Source organism: Mycteria americana, chromosome 1, assembly GCF_035582795.1.
Source record: "Mycteria americana isolate JAX WOST 10 ecotype Jacksonville Zoo and Gardens chromosome 1, USCA_MyAme_1.0, whole genome shotgun sequence".
NCBI lineage: Eukaryota > Metazoa > Chordata > Aves > Ciconiiformes > Ciconiidae > Mycteria > Mycteria americana.
The window spans coordinates 38,571,723-38,595,733 of record NC_134365.1 but is presented as its reverse complement, the minus strand read 5'-3'; the positions used below and the strand labels follow the sequence as shown (position 1 = coordinate 38,595,733).

Sequence of the window (24,011 nt, the reverse complement as noted above, 5' to 3'; positions counted from 1 at the left end):
CCCTGTTCCTGAAACTACTCAGACTTGCTAAGAAGGAATTAAGAACCACTCTATCACAACCTGGATGAAGAAGCTGACATCAATAAAATTTAGGAATTGATTTATTAATCTGTATTTAGATCTGTGATCCAACTGATTGATGGATGATATTATTAAGTACCCTGCTGCTTCACAGACCTAAGGTTTCAAGCAAGTTAAGTTTCTTTTGGGTTTCCCTAGTAGCAAGGGTCAGTAAGAGATGCTCACTTTCAAGATGCTTTTGGTTCTCATTTCTTTCTTACTTGGGAGAAGAGTTCCTTGTGCTCTTAACAGTTGTACTGATGACTTTCATACAATGGGACTGATGACAGGCTAAGGGAAATCAGGGCCGATAGCGAGAGTTTGGAAAGTCTATTGTGGAACATCTGGAAGTGTAGCCAAGAGGAATTTATGAGAGGAAAACATCTGACCACCCCCAACCTTATCATTTTCTTCGACTGTTCTCTAGCACCTGTGCTGAATCATACATCGTAGGGGCCACATTAAGGGAATGACACCAGTAAATACAAGAGGTGAGAAAGAAAAGGAGGGGAACTTTGATGGGGATAGAGGGGTGGCAGCATTGCGCAGTGCTGAAGACATGGGGATACACTCATTCTGGTGGAAAAAGCGATGTGCAGAGAGGAGAAACGACCTGCGGAGTCACTGGCTGACACTGTGAGTCCAGACAAGGCAAGCAAAGGAAATTCCAGGAACTGTCAGGGGTCCTTGACTTGCTTTGTATTTGACTGCTGGGGCAGCAGGGATCCAACAAAAGCTCATGTGTAGCTGTCCCTCAGGACAGCCTCTAGCTGCATGGGCAGCTATTATAGCTTAATTCCTGATACTAATTGGAATGTTTCCAAAGTATTGACACAAACAGTGATATAAAATCACATAGTAATCTCTACGTTTCATTTGATCTTTATATAGAAGCAGGGAGGCAGAAAGAATGGGTTTTGGAGATGCATCTCTCCTTCTGAGAGAAGCAGGAAGCTGGCACAGTGAATGATGAAGAACACAGCTGAAGGCAGCGTGCACCCTTGGGCACTCCTCTCTCTTCTGCCAGTGCAGAGATGCATTTCTACAGCACGGTGCTTCCACAGCTGTCACTTTATTGCACCCTGCGCTCTCTGACTTCCTCCTTCCACCGTCTGAGTGACATAAACATAAAAAAACTCCACTGGAGGCCAAGTGTATTGTCCGGGGATTTGTCCTTTCTTTTTAACACAGAACAAAACTCAAACTTCTTCCCCTTCACGATTTCACTGCCAACACTATCATTTGAATATCACATGGCTCACCTCCACAGTGACATGCAGGATATACTAGATACACCAAATATTACAGGAGTTGCACCAAGAAAACTCCAGCCCTCCCAGTAGGCAGTAAGAAACTCACCATTACTATTCCCTGGTGACCAGTGGGCATGCTGAGACAGTTGTTTACATTTTCTGTGCTTATTTTTCTGTTACTAAAGTGGGATTAACAGTGTTCAGCAACAGCTTTTGAGACCTACAAATTCTTCCTGTTATGGAACAGCATCATGAAGAGCTGTTTTTCTCTAAAATAAAAAAAATCTTCCATTAACTGGTTATTCCAATATAATTCTTACATTCTTAAATTCTAAATTTGCTAACCAAGCACATTGCACAACAAGCATTTTAGACACCACCAAAATACTAATAATTAGAACAAAATTGTTTCAGCTGTGGTTTTTGTGGTTTACTTTGTTCCCTAACAGATTTTGAGAAAAAAAGTATTTTTCCTACAACCTTTTTCACTTTCAAGTACTTTTTAAGGAAAAATCTATTTTCAGTACCAGTGAAATTCATCATATTATGACAGGAAAGCAAAATTGTTTCATTTCATAAGATCTTCTAACAGCATGAAGCTAACCCCATGGTCTCTGAGACAGAAATTCTGCCAGCTATAGACTTATAAAGAATCAGCAGAGAAAAAGAAGTTTCTCAGATGGAACTGTTAGTCATGATATGAAGAATGTGTGTCCCCTACAGATGTTATAGCTATTTATATGATAAATCCTGATCATTACTATAGGAATTTTACAGCCTTCTTTTAAGTTAATGCTTAAGTTCAAATTAATCTTCTTTTGACAATGTTTGCCTAATATTTCAGTGTTGAACAACATTTCCAGGGTTACATTTACAGTGAGCCTACTGGGCACTTTTAAAGCTGTATTCCAGATTTGTACTTGCTTCAGAAAGACTTCTTTTAATTCTTCAATGCTTCACAAATATTTCTGGGAAAGACAAGTACAATAAGCACTGATAAATGCTTAACAAGGGCACATCTAGACTTGCAACTTCAATTAACATTAGGGTTAATTTAGAGCATGCGACGGGTTGTAGAACAGCTCCCTGGAAGAAAATACTCATTCTAGAGTAAAATTACCTCATTCTCATGTTCAACACTTGAACTGTTTTGAGTAACGTGAGATAAATGAGAACAAAGCATGTTTGTTCCAGTTTGCACGATCATTGGTTTACTCAGGAATCACAGTCCGGGGAATTAAAAGTGAAATGAGGGATATGAAAATACCTAGGGTGTCTCCAAGGAACTCAAGGTTGCATAAATATAGAGTCATAGGTTTCAAATGGCAGCAGCCCTTTTAAAACCAATGCTACATTTACACGCTTCAAAGGCCCGTGTTATGCAGGACATGGTGCTACAGAGGGCACTGCACCTCCTCACACCAGAGAAGTATTTTTTTACGAGGATGCCTCTCTGCCATCACCAACTCTTCCACTCCCTGCCTACACCCTCCTGTTCACTCAGAGGCAGCAGGAGGTCTAGGCTTATTGTCTGGTTTTGGATGGCAAGCTGTTTGGTGGAGAAACAAAAACAGCGATGTTTTATTTGGGTGATACATGTTGACTTGATCTCAGTAGCTCCACTTCTCCTCTGCTCTTGCTTATTGGGGACAAAAGATAAACTCTTAAGTGCTTTCACTGACTATCAAGAAGAGCTTCTGGGTGGAAGAACTGAGCACCATCCCTGTAAAAGGGAAGGCTGGTGTATGTTTCACAAAGAGAAAGATTTTTTTCAGCCTTGGTGTTTCTGGCTGTGAAATGCACTTTGAGGTTATAGACCTTCTGTGATTTCTTTTTTTTTAAGATGCAATTTTTATTGTGTGCTTAATCTGTTTTTTTCTACTATCTTTCAACATCTATCTTTGGACGAGACACTGAAAGAGGCAGCATTGATAAGACCAAGGCATTAAACCTCAGTAACTCTCAGTTCCACATATAACATTTGGGGCAAAGCATAAAATGAGACCAGGAGCCCATCCTGGCCTGGCCAGCCACACACACTGGCAATCCACAATGGATCACTAGGTGAGGAGCCTTTAACACCTGGGGGGGTGACCAGGGTCCCATGAGAGGAAAGCCTGAAACTATTCCAACCAAAGACTTCCCCAGGGATTTAGGGGAAAGGGATCACAAACAGAAGATGAAAGTGAGACTCTGCAGAAAAAGAAGGAATAAATCTAAGAAATTCCTCAGCCCCAGACCTTCCCATACGGTATCCCTGATGGTACACAAAGCACTTTGAAGTGGGAAGCAGCACAGCACAAGGCTAAAAATTCCTGTTGACATTCATGGTACCTGCTGATGCTGACACTCAGCAACATAACGTTAATCACCTGCTGCAGAGAATTCTGGTACACGTCCAGAGAATATTTAGGTGCAGCAAAAAAAGTGGAGGCAGAGAAGATCTTGGGTCTTCTACTGCTCATTTACGTCTACGTATTTTTTGTGTGGTCCCCTACAAACGGCCTTTACTTCCAAATCCTTTTACAACCTCTGTGCGCTCTGTGCTCTTAGGGAAACAAAACTGTATCAGGTGTTCACAAGGCCAGAGCTCTGACCTTGTTAAGAATAACGCCTAAGGAGTGCCTTCAGAAGAGCAGGGCAGGGAGAGCAACTCTCATCCTCCAGCCTTTGGGCAACCGGGGTTTCCAATAACCCTGTGTGAGAAATAAGAGACAACCTGTGCCCAGAACATGGACCCAAGCTAAAGGAAAGCAAGCCTGTGGAGCCCACACAGATGAGTAGGAGACATTCAAGAGCTCACGCTCAACCTACAGAGTCCAGTCACCGAGGCCTGGTGACATCTACTGAGCAGGCGTTCGCGGTAGCTGCAATGGTGCCAAACTTTTTATCAACACGCTGTCCTCCCTAGGAAAGACCATACCCTTGCCTTCACTGCAAGGAGAGCGGCACACAGAATAGTGCACGTGACAGGAGAGCTGCTTCAAAAGAAAAAGTCAGAAAACTGTTTGTAGCTTACCCCACCGACCAAATCAGAGAGCATTTTCCCCTCAACAGAAAAGTGAGACATTCGACGTTCTGCTCCACACCATAGTTTTGCTGACTTTATTAAAAGAAAGGGGCTGATGGCAGACAATGTGTGAAGCTATCCCCCCATGTAAAACTGTTTTGTCAAGATCCAAGAAGCAATCTTAGCATAGGGTTCATTCAAGCAATATTTAAAGCAAGTAACCTCAAACTCACAGACTAAAATCATAATAGAAGCAAGATGACTCAAGTATACAAGATGTAGGAATTGGCTATATAAATGCTTCCTGCTGTAGATTTCACTCCTATACAGTTCCAAAGATAAAATCTAATGTGGAAAGAAAAAGCAACGCAATACCTCACATTGCAAACCCAAATCGTGTTGTAACTGGGATAAAAGGAAACAAGCTATTTCATAAATACTCTGATTAATATATATTGTAAAAGTCCTATCGTTATAAGCAATTGCAATCATTGCATTTAGCAAACCATATAGAAGATAACATTGGCCTAAATACAAAATTGCCGTAATAGGTTTTCTGTTTAAAGTAGTTGTTTTCATCTTAACAACAAAATGTATTTTGAATGACCTTTTCAGGCAATGGACATTTCGGCTAGTTCCAGGGCAACTAGCTGAAATGTCCATTTTTAATTTACTAGTGTTTAACTTTAAGGAACACCCAGGAATAGCTAACTGAATAAATAACCGTCTGGTAGTAGGATCTCTGTTTTTTCCCCAACTGTTCCCGTTCACTGTCCTGTGTTTTTTGTCTTCTTAGATACACATTAACCTGTTAGACTGACCTTCACTTCCCTCCCAATCCCTACAACACATTAAAATTCTTTAAAAAGACAACTTGAGAGAGACTGCCTTTTGGTAAACCTCCTAAAGCGAGCTCTACAGACTGGTCTGGCATGCGTTGTGTACATGCATCTGTCACGAAAATTTGATGACAAATCATCTGTTTCCTGACAGATAGGCTGCACTGACTTCAAATTCCCATGAAATGTCTTTGTCCACCAGGAAGAAAAACATTCTCCTTTAAAGCAGTGATCATTCTCAAACTTCACTTCAATCCTCCATTTGCTTTAGTCTATATTATCATTTATTTGTACTATAATTTTTCTGGATCAATTAAAGCCTGTCGCAAGATACATCTTCCTGATCATCTTTTGGGAAAATGTAAAGAGACAGGAACTAATGAAAGGAATGAAAGCAAATGTTTCACAGTAATACTGCTGTTTTCAGAGGGTGAGAAATGAAGATCCTTTTTAAGACTGACCTACCCCAGTTTGTTTAAAACTAAACTGAACTTGAACTGATAAACTACTCTTTTGAGATTAACCTGAATAGTGTACATTCAGCAAAACACAGTAAATTTAAACATACCTGAATTGGAGTCAAACTTTGTTTCTGACCTGCAAAAGAAAATAAAAAGATCGTAAGTTACAAGAACTGCTTTATGCCATAAAAGCCATTTGTCAGACTGATCCTGCAGCAAATATCGTCTTTAACAAGACCATCTACCTCTGTACATTAATACTTAATGCATTCAAGGGCATTTGAACCCAAATAATAACTATTATCATTAACATTTTGGGGTTTTTACAATGTAGAGTTACAAAGAAGATATTTTAAAAGACAAATCACAAAATGAATGCAGAAAAGAGAATATAAACTTAAAACAGGATTAAATTATATGCTGTGAATCCTGGAACACAGTTGTTCCTATGAAATAAATATTGTTTTCATTCATTTTCATTTTTGAAAAGTCATTAAGAGGATTTAATTTATTCATGAATGTTTCCAATCTATTTTTGAAGCAGATACCGTTTCATTAATGTCATATGTATTGTATCCAATGATCTGTACTTAATTGTACAACATCCTAGGAGGGTTTTGTTTGTGTGTGTCTTCAATTTACTCACTCTGCACATAGGAATAAGTGGTTTGATTTTCTTAAAAGTGGAAAGCGGGGGGTGGGAGAGAGGGAGAGAGGAAGGGAGCCAGACCTAAATTTTAACTTGTTTTAAAGTCTTTGCAAAAAGACAATGATGTGTGCATTATGCACCATTAGCTTTGGTCGTGCACTGCAGATTTTTCTCTCTCTCTAACAAGTAGTGTTTTCTTCTAAGGGCTTAGCACTTAGCAAATGAACCCTATAACCTGTATATTTAATAAAAGCAAGAAAAAATTAGCCCTTGTGGGAACGTCATGTTTCAGATATAGGTTAATAATACTTGTAAATGTAGAAGCCTTTGAAGATCTCAATTCAACTGTGGGAAAACTTAAGTTGGGTAATTACTCTCAAGATGCTGCTGATGTGCTGTCAAGCAGAATTAACCCTATGACTAGGCCTATCTACACAATCTGCTATAAGACAGCATTGTCTATATCGAGCTCTCAAACCAATTAACGGGCATGTTCCAATCAGATTTATATTGCCCACTAACAATCAGTTGTACACATGGTCATGGCTGTCACAGCAGGACACAAGGTCTGACCAGCAGGAGACCAGTTAAAGGATGTTACGTTGGCAGCAAAATGCATTTCCCCAGCAATTCTAAGGAGGAAGTACAATGTTGGATGCTTTTATGTTGCATCAGGGAGGGGATGTATTTTGGGAAGTTACAGTCCTCCTTTTTTCAAAAATAAATGACCAAAGCTCAAGAACTAATTGCAGATTTATTTTCTTCTTTTATTTTATAAGCTTGTACATGCAGGTTCGTGTAGATGTATTTTACACGTACTCTATGTATTTTATATAATTGGCATTGTAATCCCGTACCAAAGATCTATGCTACAGCAAACAAATATCAAATCAATCACGATAGAAAAAATGAACACGTTCACACTGTTAGTTACACTTAAAGCCACCAGAAAGGAAACAACTCCCTTCTCCCTTCCTGCTCATTCTCCACCTTCCCCCAGTGCTCACAATCTTTTATGTCTTAAATATAACTCTCAGGTGGTGAAAAGATGGAAGGGAAAAAAACATAACTTATCTTCCTAATTGGGACTTACAAAGTACCACCAAAAGCACTGAACAAAGAAAGAATGTTGCTGACATGCCTTCACAAATACCACCACCAATAACTGTCCAGGGCACCAGCCCGTGCTCCTGTATTTTATTTATCCGTGCTCCGTTTGGCAGTGTATTTCAGTTGGTATTTATGGCCAGCAGGATAAAGTCCCCATCCTGCGAAAGGTGCATGCCGGTAACCGGGGGCAATTCCACTGAGTTCCAGGTAAAGCCACTTACTCAGTGTTTTATTTACAATATTCTCCTCAAGCTGCAGTATATCTGTCTGGACTGTTCTCTCTTGCTCATCACTGCATCAGCAACACCTCACTACCTACATAGTCAGGGACAACGTACGACAACTTACCCTCAGTGTCTGTTTATCTGCACAATCAACTTCTCGCTGCCTAAATTCTAGATACTTGGCATTAGTTGGTCAGCCAAAGACCCTGGTTCTCAGCCTGCACGGCTTGGCATGGACATATGCACTGCAACTTGCAGCATCAACAAACTGGCCCAGGGGCCAAGATGGCAGAGAGTATGTGGGGAGGAGGGTCACAAGGGTCACTGGGCACTGTAATGAGTACCAAAGCTCCAAACAGTCATAAATTACTGAACAACAAATCAGGAAACCGATACAGGGTGATAAATGAATAGAACTTTGTCTGGCAACAGCAGAATAGCTATGAAAGAAAACACAACATGGGAGGTAGCGCTAGGAGCCATCAGGAGGAGGAGGGTCACCTATATTATGGTCACCATGTCACCTTGGAAAAACAATGCAAAATTTAGGACACAGTATTACAGAAATTGTTAGAGATCTTAGAAAGGCACAGAAAAAAGGGAAGAAAATAATGAAGCATCTTTGGCATTGCAAATAAGCAACAACTAGCAGATGTGAGAGAAGCACTCTGCAAGAACACTAAGTCATCTTGACTACTTGAAGGAATGACAAAGCTTCCAGCAATTTCAATGGAACCAGCACTTCTCCCCTAGATCTTCCAGTATTTACATCTTTTTCTTGACGGCACGCTAGACAAAGGTATCAGAAACTAGTTGCACATAGGTGTTAAAAATATGCAACTAAAAATGGCCAATAAATGGGATAAAATGGAATGCTGAAAGCACGTTCCAAAGGGATGTTCTGCTACATACAAAAATATTCACCTTGACTCCTTTATACTGTTAAAACGACATTAACTAGAAGGAAAAACTTATCTGTACATTGTTTGTTATCATTGTACATACTCTGATATCCAACCTAAGCGTCCTACCAAACAAGATGAACCTTTCAAAGCCAGGCACTGACTTTACAAACTGTCTTCTATCGTTCATCACACCAAGAGGGGGAAAAAACCCAACAGAGAATAGCTTTGTGCATATTTTCTCTCCTTTTGCCCCGTAGGGGTACTCTGAAAGTCAGGGAACCATTCATAAATATCTTTGGAAAGGAGTCTATATGCATAAAGAGAGCAAGAGGATATTTATAAAGTGCTTTCCATTTCCAGCTGTGATATGACTCAAATACACACAACACGTAGCAATACAAATGCCAAGTAGCTCATCTACCAACACACAATATGCAAGGAAATAGTGAGCTACTGGAAAGGTTTAGCTAAAGACAAGGTGCTGCAATACTTTTAAAGATCCCAGAAATAATTAAATCAAACACTAACAATAAAACATATGATGGTCACTTTATCTGTACTGCAAAGAGGTGCAGGATTTCGACCTGTTCCTTTTAAAAGGCACCGTAAAGCAGATGTTCAGACTGCCAAGTACTGAGAAAGAGAGAGAAACAGAGTAATGATAGTCACCATGTGTTCCTATAGTGTGCATTTTCAACTACTGCCTTCCAAAGTATGACTGAAGTGCAGTTGTTCAGCACCACATACTACGGCGTGACCAGACACACTACAGCTGAAGCTAATGCAGATCTGCTATTCACCAGTAAAGTGGGCTTTTGGCAAGGAGAGGGGAAAGAGGACTTACTGCACAACCTCTACTGTTGCGTTACAACTGCCTTTTTCTTTCACCCTTCTTGATGAAGTCTTTATCAGGTTTATTCAGGTTTTGTTGAAGCCCAGCATTGGGAACAGCCTTTGAAAGCCCCACAGCTCTCTCAGAAAGCACCTGATGAAACCTCTGCAGTTCTGATCCTTTTGTTTTAACATTGAAGGAGTCATTGACTCCTCTTGACTTTCTTACACCTTTGCATTAGCAGTTTATACCAGATTGTTCCTTTGCAAGGTTTTGCTTCAAGGATGCTAAACACAACATTGGTAGGGGCACACATTCAAAATATAGTCCCCTCTGAAAAGGACTTTGATTGAATAAAGATCTGTTGCAGTTGTAAAGATGATAGGTGCAGCTTTGGTGCATCTTAATTTTCAAGAACTTTATTCCATATTGGCATGGGCAGTTTGCTGAAGAGACAAGGATCTAGCAGGCTCCTGATGCAATCCAAGCCAACCAATGTCCTGGCCCAGGTGACTGAGCAGGATAAAATCATTCCTCTCTCTTTCCCATTTGCCCCCAATAGTACAGAAAATACCAAGTTGGACTATCAGCATTCTTGCCTACAGCATTGCTATCAAGCTAAAGAAGGCCAGGACAGAAATTCTCAGTTGTGAACATGTCCCTGGACACTGTGTTGGCCCATATCATGTTCATGCAAACTAGCACTCTCCTAGACAGGACCTAGGTAAACTGCAGGTGAGGCTCAGGCCAGGGACCATTCGCCACAAGCAGGATGAACCAGGCCACTCTGTTTCAGAGGACAGGAATTTAGGCTAACAAACACAAGCCATATCTTGTCACTTGCCTTCAGGGCCAGAGAAGAGGCTTTTGTCCATTTTATTTACAAGTATGGACATAGCCCTTATGAAAACGCAAACCATTACTGGAAGTGGTTACTGATCTTACTCATGAGACCAAGCTCCAAGTAACAAGGCAAGCTTCCAGAAAGAAAAATGCACAGTATTCCAATGTAAAAATTAATACCTAATGTAACTATCTAGGCATTTATGAGACCCGCACCATCAGGGAATTTGAGAAGCCCCCGAGTGTTAAGTACCAAGTAGTTCCTCGGGCAGCAGCAGGAGCAAAGCTGGGCTTGCTGCTGCGTTGTGGCCAGGGGACAGATCCTGTGGTGTCTAAGGCAGCAAAACTACTCACAGGTACTTCCCAGAGCTGGACATTCATAATGCCTCTCTCTCTTCCACCCTCATGTGGATTCTCTGTTATAATACAATAATATATATATTATTTACAATAATATTATCTGGTATAATCTAATAATATAGTTGAACTCTTGTTCAGGTCTCCCCTCAGAGAGGGCTTGAATGTGATCTCTCTCCCGATTTCATGAGAGTTTTAAGAACTTAATATCTTTGAGGTTTAATAGCTACTCCCCTGCCAAATTTGGCTGAAATTGGCAAGTAGATTAAATGATACAGTTTTATTATTAGGAAAGGATTGACACACAGACAGCATGATGCTGTCAGCCTTACTTCCTTAGGAGGCCTGGTTAAATATATATTTTTAATCTCGCTTTCTTAGACTACAGAAAAAAAGATTGATTCACTGTTGATGGATGCTGTGACAATTTCTGTTCTGCATATTGATGAAAAACCAAATTCAAAACAAGCATTTTAACATCATGTTAGTCAATGAGTAGTCTCTGGGTGAGTTCTGTCCAGAGTTTATTTTAATGTGAGAGTCAGAAACAGATAAATACAGAAATCTACAGCTTCTGCAGTCATAATCCACAACAATCCTCCCTACCTGATTTTTACTTCAGGTACATACATACAGATAGTAAAGCATAAGGTAGCTTTACTATGCTTACTACTATGCTTACTACATAAGGTAGCTGAAAATTAGTTCTTCCAAGCAGGGTGACTGCTGAACAGTCAATACAAAGCAGTGTGAATTTCAAACAGGGGAAATTACTTATCAGACTTAAAAGTTTACAAAGAATCCATTGAAATTTTACAGTGAAAATATCAGTGAAATTCTTAGTAAAATCAGTGGAAGTTATCTATATATATCTCTAGGATTATGGAAATCTTTGCATTTATTTCCTCTTATTTCTAAGTATCTTCAACAAGGATTTGCAATTCAGCTGTGCTCAACAATAAGTAAATTAAAACTATTTCACAGGCTTTTGTCAGTGAGACCTTGAAATACTTAAAATGTTACATTTCAGGTCCCCTTTTCCTTCTTTTTTGAATCCTAACGTGTTTCTCCTAGGAAATCTACATCAATATTTGCCTTTTGGAAAGGATACTTGCCGAAATGTTCTCTGCCTAGCAAACTGTGAGATCCCCTGTATTCCTGTACTTGTTTTCACTGCTGGAGATGGTATTACCCAGAGAACACGAGCAGAAGGAAATCTCAGGTTTGCTGTTATATTGGGTTGTAGCTGGCAGTCTCATGCAGCTTGCTCCTTGCGCAGCCAGTGACCTTGGCCTGCAGTAATTCAGACAGCGCCTTACTACATTTGTAGGCAGCAACCAGCTCAGTACAATAGAGCTCATCTACTGAAAAAACAAGACCAGGTGGCTTGTGGATCAAGGAAAAAAATGAGATGAAGTGGTTTTTGTTTTCCAAACTCGCTCTTGCTCTCCTAATCCTTAACATAAAAATCTTTCCAGACTTCATGGCTTATATGAGGGTAGTGAAATGAACATTCAGCACCAGCCAAGAAGCTGCCAGTTAGAGGATATTAAAAACTACCCATGAGCCGATTAGGAGTGCAGAATCATTTGCTGTAATGACTGCAGCTCCTCTACGCCACGCTTGCCAAGCATCCAGTGAAAGGAGCCTTTCCCCGAGAGCCACCCAGCAGCCCCACCCAAGGGCAGAATTGTACCGTTCTTGCTCCGAGGGGCTCTTGAGGACCAGGAGGACAAAGTCCTGTTCCAAACCACCACAGAAATTAGTAATCACCAGGTCAAGCTCCAGTGACGGCCCCATGCTACAGCTGTGACAAGCTGTACACAGCTTAGCACATTTTCAGCATTCAGGTAGGATTAGATGTGGATCCAGCATTCAGGTACATTCCAATGTGGAAGATGCCATGGGCTGTATTCACAAAGCAACTTTACTGCAGGGGCTGCAGTATGACATTCATATTGATGGTCATCCTCAGGGCTGGATTAAACCTCCAGATTCCAGATGGCTCTGAGGAAGATGAGCAATCTCCTACCTTCACTTTTGGTGAGGTGATCAGGAGTGCATAACAATTTGTCATCTGGCAGTGACACAGCAGACTTGAAACAGAGGCTGGTTTCAAGCAAAAACTGATTAAGCAAAAGGAAATCAATGCTCAATGATAACAACTTTACTGATTTTTAACTCCACCAGCCTTTTCTAGGGGACAAAAACTGCAGAAGTTCTTGCAAGTTTTAAGATCCTCAAGCTTCCTGGAGCTACACAAGACCTATTAAAAATCTGAGTTTGGATGAGAACTGTTTGGTAATACTGTCTGCTGACCGACTCCTACACTGGCAAGAGCTAACTTACTCCAAACAAATTTTATTAAACAGAAGCCGCTGGTTTTGACATGCAAAACTACAAGTTTTGTGAGAAAACTAAGAGTCAGTCAGGACAGATGAAGTGGCTCAAGTAGTTCTATTAGATCTTACTAGAGATGCTACAGCAGTTACTTCATATGGGCTCCCCTAGCCAGATAGCCAGTGCTGAATTGTCATGTGGCCTGCTCAAAGGATTTAAAGACTATTAAGAAAGCTTGAAGACCATTAATTAAGCACTCAGCACTGGGGCAAGGAAATTCCTTGTATAGATCTAGCCTGGTGACTGAAATCCTCTGCTGTGTTGTGAAGACAAGAGTGGTACAATGCTAATGGCACTGCAATATTGCCCAGCCACACCTTGCTTTTCTCATGATTTGCTTTTGGATGTCTGAGAGATGTCGAGAAGACCTGACATAGTTCAACGAAAATCAAATGAAAACATGACATGAATAAGGGTGTTGCTATTTCTACTAGCGCATGTTCAGAAGAGCCAACACCATTACCAAGAATTCCTTCCAGGAAGCAATAAAGGCAGCAGTGGGTGATTTATGAAGCCTTGGCAATTCATTCCTTGGCCCTAAGAACTGGAAACTGACACAACAATAATATTTCTTTTTTTAAAAGGAAATCATTCTCCCAGGCTTCCCAGTCCCATCTATACCACACCTTTCTCACACAGTCCTGCATATGGTAAAGGACATGACCGTGGTTTATTAAATATGGAATAGCTCCTCTCCTATGGCAGTAACGCAAGTTGTGGATTTCATTGGGTCTGTTCTAACCTCCTCTTGCCATGGCTGTGGACAGAATGGTGTTTTTGCATCATGTACAAGAAAATGCCTTGAAAAATTAAAGTAGGTGCAATCTTGCAAATACACTTGGCCCTTAGAAAACACTGAGGATTCAAGTGGCGTAGGTGGCACTCTGTGAACTGATACGGAAACACACAACCTTGCCGCAGAGGCTGTCCAGCCACGATAAATGTGGCTCACAAAAAACTAACACAAGCAGGTATAGTTGATAAGCGTGAGGGTTTTTTCTTTGGCTGATTAGTTTTCGATCAGATCAATGTGCTGCATTGAGACATGCTCCAGCCACACCAGGTGAGGTCCAGTGAAGGGGAAGCTATGAAAAAACACCCTAGAGAAAGGTGGGGGGAACAGGGCTGCTTCTTTTAGCATAAGCCTCCAGCTAGATTGGAGTAAGTGTAACACAAAACCACATAAGGGCTGGCTTGCACAAAAAGGAGGTCCTTGAGATTAGTTTATTGTCTCTCTCATTTATTGCTTTCTTTAGGCAGCTGTACTGGGATGTAGGAGACTGTCTGGCGTGAAAGTTCAGAGATGGAATAATTAGATTCAACAGCATGATTATGGATTTTATGTGTGAGGCACCTTTGATTGTGAAAAAGTTAAAGCATGTTCTCCATAAAGCTTGGGATGTTTCTCATAACACTAGTACAAGTAGGTAGATGAAGAGATGTTAAATTCCTAATTGTTTCTTTTATCTTTCCTGTGATAGAGACAGAGTTCTGTTTTAAAGATGTACCAAAACCCCGGTCTTTCATCTGGAGTGTAAAATTCATGTGTTCCCTGACCTTGTGTGTCACATGGTAATGAAACAACGTAAATCCGAAATGTTAAAAGTTGAAGTTTGTTAGTATTACTGCTGAAGCTCCAGTCTCTTTCCCGGTTAAACTGACAGGTCCGTAGTCCAAATATATATATTTACAGATTACAACGATACAAAGAAAAAAAAATTAATGGACACCCAATGAGAAACAACTGGAAATGCAAGTTTCAGATGACTATCTGGAAATTAAAAAAAAAAAAAAACCACCACAAAACCAACTTGCATTTTAAATGCGGCAATGGACTTCCTTTGTATTGTACTACCACCTTACTCCTAAGAAAATACTTTGGTGATTTATACTCTGTGGGGAAAACTTAGTAAATAACATAGAGTAAATTCAAATAACAGAGAGTAAATTCTCTTATCTGTTTCCTTCTCACTTTTTTAGCTGTCTGGGCTGAAGCAGTCACCAAGATACAGGAATGTATCTTCCCTAGTTGAGGAAGACATTATATACTGATATTTTGGGGTCAGTAAACAAAAGAAGATGGACCCCTATCGGCCTCTCCATTTGTTCCCACCCTTGCCAGCCACCTCAGAACAACTGGCTGAATTTGATGTAGACCAGAGGTGGCAAGAGCTCACAAAGCAACACAAAGACTTTGGGGAGACTGGGCTAAGGCCAGTCCAGCCTTGGGACACAATCAGTGAAGTATTTTTTTCAGGTGCCCAGTGGCCTGGGATTTGTTGAAAATAAAAACCAACTTCTCTCTTTCCCTCTCTCTCCTCCCATAAAATCCATGGGGAGTCTCAAAGAGAATCTGAAAACAGGGACATTTCCATATAGCTCATTTCACATAGAGAAATCCAACTCATTAACTCAAAAAAGTCAAGACTACGCCAAAGCATACTGTGCACTTGAGATAATCACAGGTAAGTCTCATATTGCAGTTTTTTCCCATATTAAATGGATTGTGAAAGCAACTGGAAACTAGTTCACATTCATTTATGTGAAGTACTGCTGTCCAAATCTCACCCCACAAAAAACCCTACTCTTTCTCCAGCAGACGGTAGAAAGGAAGCCAGTCTTGAAGGTAGAAGGTGAAATCCTGGCTCCATTGTATTCATTTGCCAAATTTGAATTGACTTCAACAGAGCCAGGATCTCCCCCATAAAGATTTAGCTATAGTAAGCAGGGGAATGTCTAAATGGCAGAGTAGAAAACCAGGTTATGGAGACTTTAGATCCCCACTTTGTACCCCCAAGCCAAGCACCACAGTAACACATGACATGAGAATATTGCCTTGGCTGAGTTCGTAACGATCAGTTTTCCAACTCAAAAGATTCACGTTATTACTGAAGTTTCTGCAGGTAATCCTCCTAACAGAGGAATCAAACATAACAGAGATGAAGTGCTTCTTTCATCTTTACAGACAGTCTCTTGAGAACAACTATCACTGCCACATCTGGTGATTCTGGAGCTACATCAATTTTATTTTCCTTTGTAACCTATTACTGACCCAGTTTTCCCTTTTATTAGCACTATCCTGATCATCCTGCTTCATGCTGCTGTAAAGGCACCTCTTCAAGTGAGAGGGACTGAGTCAGTGTGAACTGAGGGGAAAAAAAGGCAAAAAAATGAAATTCTTCATGAGAATGAACATGAGCAGCCAGAAATAAGAAAAAACACATAAACAACAACTGAATCTGTGCAGAACAATGCAGTGATTGAGAGAATTCAATCAGCACTGCTTCTAGTACCAAATTTAGGGCTGTAATTCCCACAGTACTTCTAAAGAGTATTTTTCATGCAAGACACGAAAGTTATTATTTCTTTCTTAATCCTTGCTTCAGTTCCTAAACCAGCTCTCCATGTGTGCTAATTGGGATGGATGAAAATTCAGTAATGCAATTTTCCTAGGTTTTGTTTTCTTAACTGCTTGAATTCTAAAAAAGCATCTATTTTTTTCTCCATTTTCAAATACAATGCTGTAGCATGGATGCAGCATCGCCGCCCGGGATCCAGATCTTAAAGCTACCTGTGAGTAATGCTAACAGCCAAAACTCAGTATCTATCAGCGCAGTGAAAGACTGTGTTACAATTGCTTGGCATGGCTGCATATGGGAAAAAAAAAAAAAGAATTACTACTTTTTTCCTGGCAAATTACCTATTTTACCTGAATGTTAAATGTTTACTATCTTCTTTATTTACTAAAATTTTTTATCTTTACTATAAGACTAATTTTACGATAGCATTATTATTTACATTGCTTCTCTGGTATCCCTTATCAATTTGAATGACTTAAATGATCTTACACAATTAGCTAGGTACTGGAATATACACAAGATTACATGGGAACACAGCACATAAACTAAGAGACAGAAATCTCAGAACTATATTTAGCATACTCACTTGAATAAAGGAGTCCCACAAACAACACATTTGTATATTCCTTGAGCTTTATGATGTGTGTACTCCCCCTCAAAGGCACTGGGAAAACAACAACACTACATTTAAAAATAAATAAAGGCATTTGGGGTTTTGTTAATTATTAAAGTAGCGAAGACTTCAGAAAAATGTTACAGAAAAACCCCACGATTTAAAAGTTGGCAGTTGTTTTTTATTAAAGGCAGCAAATAAAGCAGGCGCAGGAAAAGGGGAATGTCCTCATTAGTGTGCCTCAGGTGTTATGTATCACGCGAGAGGAAGCGAATTGTCCCACAGTTCAAAGGACAGAACACCAACAACAACAAAAAGGGGAAAACCGGAATCTTCCCCTACGTGGCAAGCGAAATGTAAATTTCTGCGAACACGGCTTGCTTGACACGTAGCCCAACCTGGCGCCCTTCTCCAGCTCTGGCCGGAGGAGCGGTGCCGGCGGCGGGCTCAGCCGCTAAGGCAGAGGCGTGAAGCGCGCGGGTGCCTGCCGCCCGCGAGGCTGGAACCGCGGTGCTGGGTCAGGCCGCCACGGGCTGCCGGGGCGACAGAGGCATTGTAGCTGAAAATGAAATAATTGGTCCACGATTTCAAGCTGTGTGCGCCTTATATTTTTAGTTGAAAAGCAATATTACAGCTTTAAGGGAGTATTTTTCTAAGTTAACAATCTAAAAGGCTAGGAGGTCATTCATCTAATACGAATCAGCTGCGCTAGCCCAACAAAAAGCCTATGTGCTCGGCAGCTTGTTTTTATTATCCTTTCACCCTTTTTATGAGGTCCAATTTTTTTTTATAAACAGGATTTTTAAGAATGACCTAATCTCCGATTGTTTGTGTGCATTAAATCACGTTGTTGGTCCCGTACACAAGAGCGAGGAGGGCCGGGGGGAAGGCAGGCCTCCCGGCAGAGGCCAACGTCCCCCTGCCCCTCCGGGGCTGCGGGAGGACGAAGGGGACCGGGGCGGAGAGGGGGACCGTCCCCCCCCGGCAAATTCCGCCACCGGTACGCGCCGTCAGGAAGCGTGCTGCCGATTAACCGGGACCCCACGTGCGGCGGAGAGCCCTTGCAGGTCATGAATGAAAACAAGCAGTTACATCATTAGTACGTTTGGAGCAGAGGTAAAGCCAGGGCCTTATGCCAAGCTCAGTGGTATAAATTAGACAACAAAAAATGGCTAGGCCTTGGCAAGTTACCTTCATGCTGGAATCAGCTGAGAGAGAGACTTTATTCACTAAAAACAGTCTTGGAAGCGAGTCCTTTTTTTTTTTCTCCAGGACTCGGGGCTGGCTTCCAGCGACTAAAGCCATGTGAGGGCAGTTATTGAAAATTTTTGACATTCCAACCACAAATGAGCCAATAAATACCTTCTCCACATGTGCTTCAAAAAGAAATTGGAGTGGGGTGGAAAAGAACTAAATTATGCTACCTTCTTTCTGCAGCCAAAACGTCTATACTTACAATGGCCACCTTCAAAACTCCAGCCTCCTGGCACGGGGCCATTTCCCTCGTGGTTCTGCTTACTGCGATGTCTTCCAAAAAAAGTGTACCTAAACCGCTATTACTTCCACACATTTTGTAGTAAACTAAAAACAGACTCTAAACATGAGCCCGGTGACTTTATAAGACATGCAGTGTTCATTAAAAGAAAAAGTCACACAAGACCCCTGGCCTCGGCCCCCGTGCTGCAGATGCTTGTCATTGCAGTGGTGTTAATTTGTAGGGGTTAGTAAACAAGTGCAGAAATCCTGGGGAAAAAAAAACCAACAACTTGGTGGGGAAGGTGAGGAACCACCAGTAAGAGGAGGGGGAGAAAAGAAAGATGCCTGTGTTTCGAGGACTGCATTTCCTTCGTCCTGCCTTACCTTTCAGTCCCCTTCTCCTGAGTGACATGGTACTGCAAGGGTGTCAGCCGCTTCCTCAGCTCCTCCTGGGAAAAGACCACCTTACAGTCCTTTTTATCCCTACATGACCCTGCAAAGGGAGAGGATATGGGAGAAGGAGCCTTTTTAGCTTAAATCCTGAATAATTGCTTTGGCAGACGGCCACAGCATAGCTTCTGCATTCACTTGTCAATGACCAGACCGGTCCCTAATGCACGAAGAATGGCTCAGCTGAACTGCAGCTGATTATTTCTTCAAATCCAAGTTTAAAAAAGAATTTTGCTTGAGAGCCAGGTGATTCCACTGGAGCAGTGACAATGTGCTACAGCCAAAGCCCTCGGTGTGTTATACACTAAACTGTTGCGCACACAATCATTCACAAGAAAGTAACATTTTTCCCACCGTCAAAAAAAAAAAAATCTGCAAAAAAAACAACTACAGCTGAAACGTTCTTTACAAGACATCTATATTGGAGACTTACGGTAATGGGCATATGATGTTCAGCCACAACATCCAACAATTTCATTACCCTCTAAAGTAGCTGAAAAACAATTCTAAATCTTTAGAATTCCAATAAGGTTGATTTAACTTCTAGTCGCATCCTCGTCCTTTTACTTTATAACATTAACCATTGTATTTTTTCACTGTTGAAGCACTAGAATAGGAGCCCTGAGGAGCAACTAATTTCTTTAAGCACAAAGCTGTACAAGGTTCAACAATAAACTTGTCGTAAAAATTAGGGTTGCTATTGAAATTACCCTCCTTTGAAAATCTCATCTTATGCTTTGCTTAGTTCACACAGAAAATCCAAGGAGTACGTAAGGATTACTGCATAAAAACATTTGTGGAGTGCAAAAATTCACATCACCTCAGGAAAGAAAAAATAACAATAAGGTTGCTTTTGAGAATGAAAACTCCCAAAGTAGTAACAGAAATTGCCAAACATTCAAATAACTTTGATAATCGCTTGCAAAAATTAGCTGACAAAATACGGCAGGGAAAAAGCACTCTAATTATGACAGTAATTAAAATACGGTACAATTAGAAATAAACAGTCCCGACAAAAATATTTTTTGCTAGTAATGTATATACACTCATAAAAAGACCAATTGTGTTCCCAAAGTAGAGGGAACAGAGCTACCCATCTGTATGTCATTTAGTACAGGAGAGGCAATGGCAGGTTTAAATTACATGGTATTGGATTGCAATTTCCTAACATTGGATGCTTTTCTGCTTTTTTACCTTGAGTCATTACTAAGGAGTGTTCATAAAAAGTAGCTTAAAGCACAGATGCTTGCAAATCATTTAAGAAAAGATGTTTCTTTCTTCCTCCCCCTCTTCTTTTCTCATTTTTTTAATGTGTGGGGGTGGGTGAATAGGGGAGAGAGAAAAAGAATAATGCTGTTGGTCACTACTGACTAACCCTAGGAAGTATTTTCAGGAAGAAAAAAGTAAAATTGAAAACATCTGATTGAAGTAAATAGCGCAAACATAAAAAGCTTTACTAGTGAAAGAAAGGTATTGAAAAGCGACTTTATTTCATAGATTAGAAATTACTTTTGATCTAAACATTCTTAAAAACAGATTGTTTTCCACTCTGAGCCATCTCATTAGCTGTGCTGCAGAGCCTTCGTTTTAATGGCAAACTTTGAAAGAGCGCTGCTGTATGCCTTTGTTAGCTTCAATCTTATTTGGGAGAGGGATAAAGATTTCATTCCAGGTCTCTTTGTTTGTCTTTCAAGAACCACTAAAGCAGTATTCACACAAATTTTGCAGGAATGTGCCCTGTGCCATAGTTTACAAATTATTTGGTTTTGGTGCACTTAAAGGTCACCTTCCAAATTAGCAAAATTTTCCTACATCCTGGCTTTTCAACCTTAAATGTAAATATTGTTTCCTAACTGTAAGTGAGGTTTGTTCTTTATAACATTTGGTTGCTTATTTAAAGATGTCAAATGTTGGAGGTTTTTATTCTCCGAACATGCAGGGCTCTAGGACTAATAAGTCTTTCAAAGTATAGCTAACAGGGAAAGGAAGCATATGCATTATATAAATAGCTATTGTTATGTTGCGTTACGCAGCTCAGAAAGAAACTGTTTGAGGGACAATCTTTCATCTATAATTTCAGTATTAAAAAGTAGTCTAGAGAGCAGCAAAGAATCTTACAAACCAAGACCTCTTCACTTTTAAAAATATCTACCAATTATTTAAAAAAAAAAAATCTATTTGCTCTTTAGATGTTGGAAAAAGCAAACTAAGCGTAACTTCACTTTGGAAAAAGTCAGAGGAAACACTGAGTCTTTTAAAGAATGGAATACTGACCATTTTAAAGAATGGTCAGTATTCTCTCTTTACTCTCCTTGAGTAATATTTCATCTATTTTAGAAATTTAGCGTTGTTCAATCAATGGGCTCGCTATATGCACAAGAAAATTTCTATATGCCACCTGATCCATGACACAGATCAGAAGTAGGGAGCGTGTTATAGAAGATTTTTCCCCATTGTTTTTAATAATTAACTTCGTGTTTTACAATACAGACAAGTATTTATGTCTACAGGGGAATTTTGCCAAACTGGGGTAAACTGCAACCTACCCCAAAAAAGGACTCTCCCGGTTTGTAATTTAGTGGAGTATACATCAGCAAAAAGCTATAGTTGCACTACAAATCATAAAGGGAATCCCTTGGTCCAGCCCTCAGCATTCAAGAACAGCCCTATTCAATTAATTGCACCTATTATTTAACTGCTAGCAACAAAAACATAGCTCAGTAAATTTATTGCACTATTTCCATATTGCCAAAAAGCAAGGGAGGTAAAGCAAGACTCACCCCTGACTGCATAGGATGTAAGGATACGTTATCTGAAACCGGGCTAGCATACAAGCCTCGATAAAATGCAATGAATCCTAAAAATTACTGGATGAGATTCTAGGAATACAGTCCTTCAGTTCGGAAAAAAATAACATGCAAGAGGGACAAAAGTGCTCAACTTGCAGTACAAGAGTGGCTGCTTCCATTTTTTAACTGTTCCTTTACAGCATATATGAGATGTCTGCTACATGCAAGCCAACTCTCTGTGTCTTGGGAGAGGACAACATAAAGCTACACAAATATATACCCAACACGAGAGAAGCCACTACTAGCAATGCAGCTGTTATCAAACTTGTTATTAAAGCAGAGAATAAAGGTGCGGGCTGACCACCTTCCTCAGTCTGGTTCCCCAAAGAAGGGACCAGCTATGGGCTGTGGAAAGGGTTCCCATACAGGCAACAAACTTCTTTGGCAACTCAGGCATAAAGGCAGGCTCACAGTTCATTTGCAAATTATACAGTTCAAGGCAGAAGAGACAAAAGGTCATCACTTTTACAAATAGCATGACATCAGTGTGATTACGTTAAAGGTGAAACTAAATTAAATACACTGTGAGGATAACAGAGTCTGGATTCATTAGGTCTATAGTAGGACTCTGGATTGGATCTCACTTGTTCTTTGGAGGTGATGCTCTCAGCAATGACTTTTAGAAGAGCCCAGGACAGCTACGTTCCTAACTCCAGTTAGATCCCCCTGTTAGGAGAGGTGAATGCCAGCCTACAAGGGCAGACAAAATTCCCTTTACATTCCACTGCGGGATCAGAGGCCAAATTAAATCTCTCCAATCAGCACACCTCGGCACCTTCGCTGGGGTCGGTGCTCATTTGAAGAGCCGTGCGCACGCATCTGCTCCACAAACAGGTACCAGCGTTTCCACTTGAGGCCACCTGCCGTCAGCCTTTTGCCAACAGTTACAGCAGTCCTAAAAGCTGTTATGATCCTGGAGCAGGATGGAAGGCTTCGCAAACAAAAGGCCAGGCTCACAAATCTTAATGCAGAAACGTAAAAAAAAAGCTGAGGAGGGTGAAACAAACACCAACAGAAACCCTGTTGGAGCCTTCACAGCGCTCCTGTCCTTAGGAATGGCTTTTCTGAAAGGCAATGCAAGGCACATTGCCATTTACTATTCACCCACAGACTATGGGCATTTCAGAGTTCAGCTCTGGAGTCCTCCTCTATACAAATGAAGTGAACAGAAAGTATTTTCTGGGTGTTGACCTGATAATGAAGACATTAAGCATCTCACCTCACATATAAATTCCAACTTCAATTGACCTTTTCAAATCTGTGGTTCATAACGCAGGCGTGTGCCATTTTCTTCATATAAGCAATCACAAGAAAACTAGCAACAAGATATGTCCAGTCAGACGGACGCAAGTTAGCAGACCATTGCTCCTCACCACTCAGCCCCTCACCTGCTCCAGCACGCTGGAGAGTGGCGATTAGTGTCTGACGTGCCCTGAAATATGGTGGCATTTTGCCTGATGGCGTTCCTTCTTCAAATAGTCTTTTGAACCATTCTAATGATTTTTTTTCTCTTACGTTTTGTTGCTTCCTATCACTGAAATTAACATTTCAACTGCGTGGAAGACACAGCATACATTTTCCCCGCTTCTATGTATGCTTATGTTCCACTACCATTAATGGACATTACAGTCATGCACTGAGCACATACCATTAAGACTTCCTGAATTAAATACAGCAAGATCAAATGTTCCAGCAGAGCACAGCCATATAATAAATCGGGCTTCCAGTTTTCAGTACTACTTCTTTTAATATACCCAAGCAGTTTTTTAGGGGCCTTCCAGCACATTTTATTATTCATATTCCACCCCAGCCCCAATCCTGCAATGTGACCTGTGTGGGCAGACCCTTGGGAATATGCATAGCTTCAACAACTACATAAGGGTCTACGAATGTACATCAGATTACAGGATCTGGCTCTAGGTATACATCTCTCTGCTTCCCAAAGCCTGTCCCCTCACAAGTGGATCATACCTTAGTCATCGATGGTAAATTATCTCAAACTGACGTTAAGAGGAATCCTGCAAAGTTAAAAAATATTTGCATACATTTCTTTAAATAAATATCCTTACATATGCTATCGCTAACACTCAGTATTATTAAAAGTGGAATCTCTCATTTTTATTATTTCAAATTTCATTTACACAGGTTTTGCCTCTTGTTTACAGTTTTGCCTCTCTCTCTGCTTCGGAAAAGGCAAATGCACAACTCTATTTCACGTCTGTTTAGTCTGTTCTTTGCAGCCTCTAGTCCACAGCCTTGGGAGAATGCTGCAGCGTCCTCTCACTGCAAACACGCCAGGAACTGCTCATCTAGTTTAAGAA

The 24,011-nt window shown here is 40.6% G+C and overlaps 1 protein-coding gene across 1 annotated transcript in view; it reads right to left on the bottom strand.

Annotated features, from left to right (window-relative positions):
* Window positions 1–24,011, bottom strand: part of MSRB3 (methionine sulfoxide reductase B3) — an 85,061-nt gene that overhangs the window by 32,340 nt on the left and 28,710 nt on the right. The window contains 3 exon segments of the mRNA XM_075495104.1: window positions 5,731–5,759; window positions 16,889–16,966; window positions 18,776–18,884. Of these exon segments, the coding sequence (XP_075351219.1) occupies window positions 5,731–5,759; window positions 16,889–16,966; window positions 18,776–18,884 (216 nt within the window).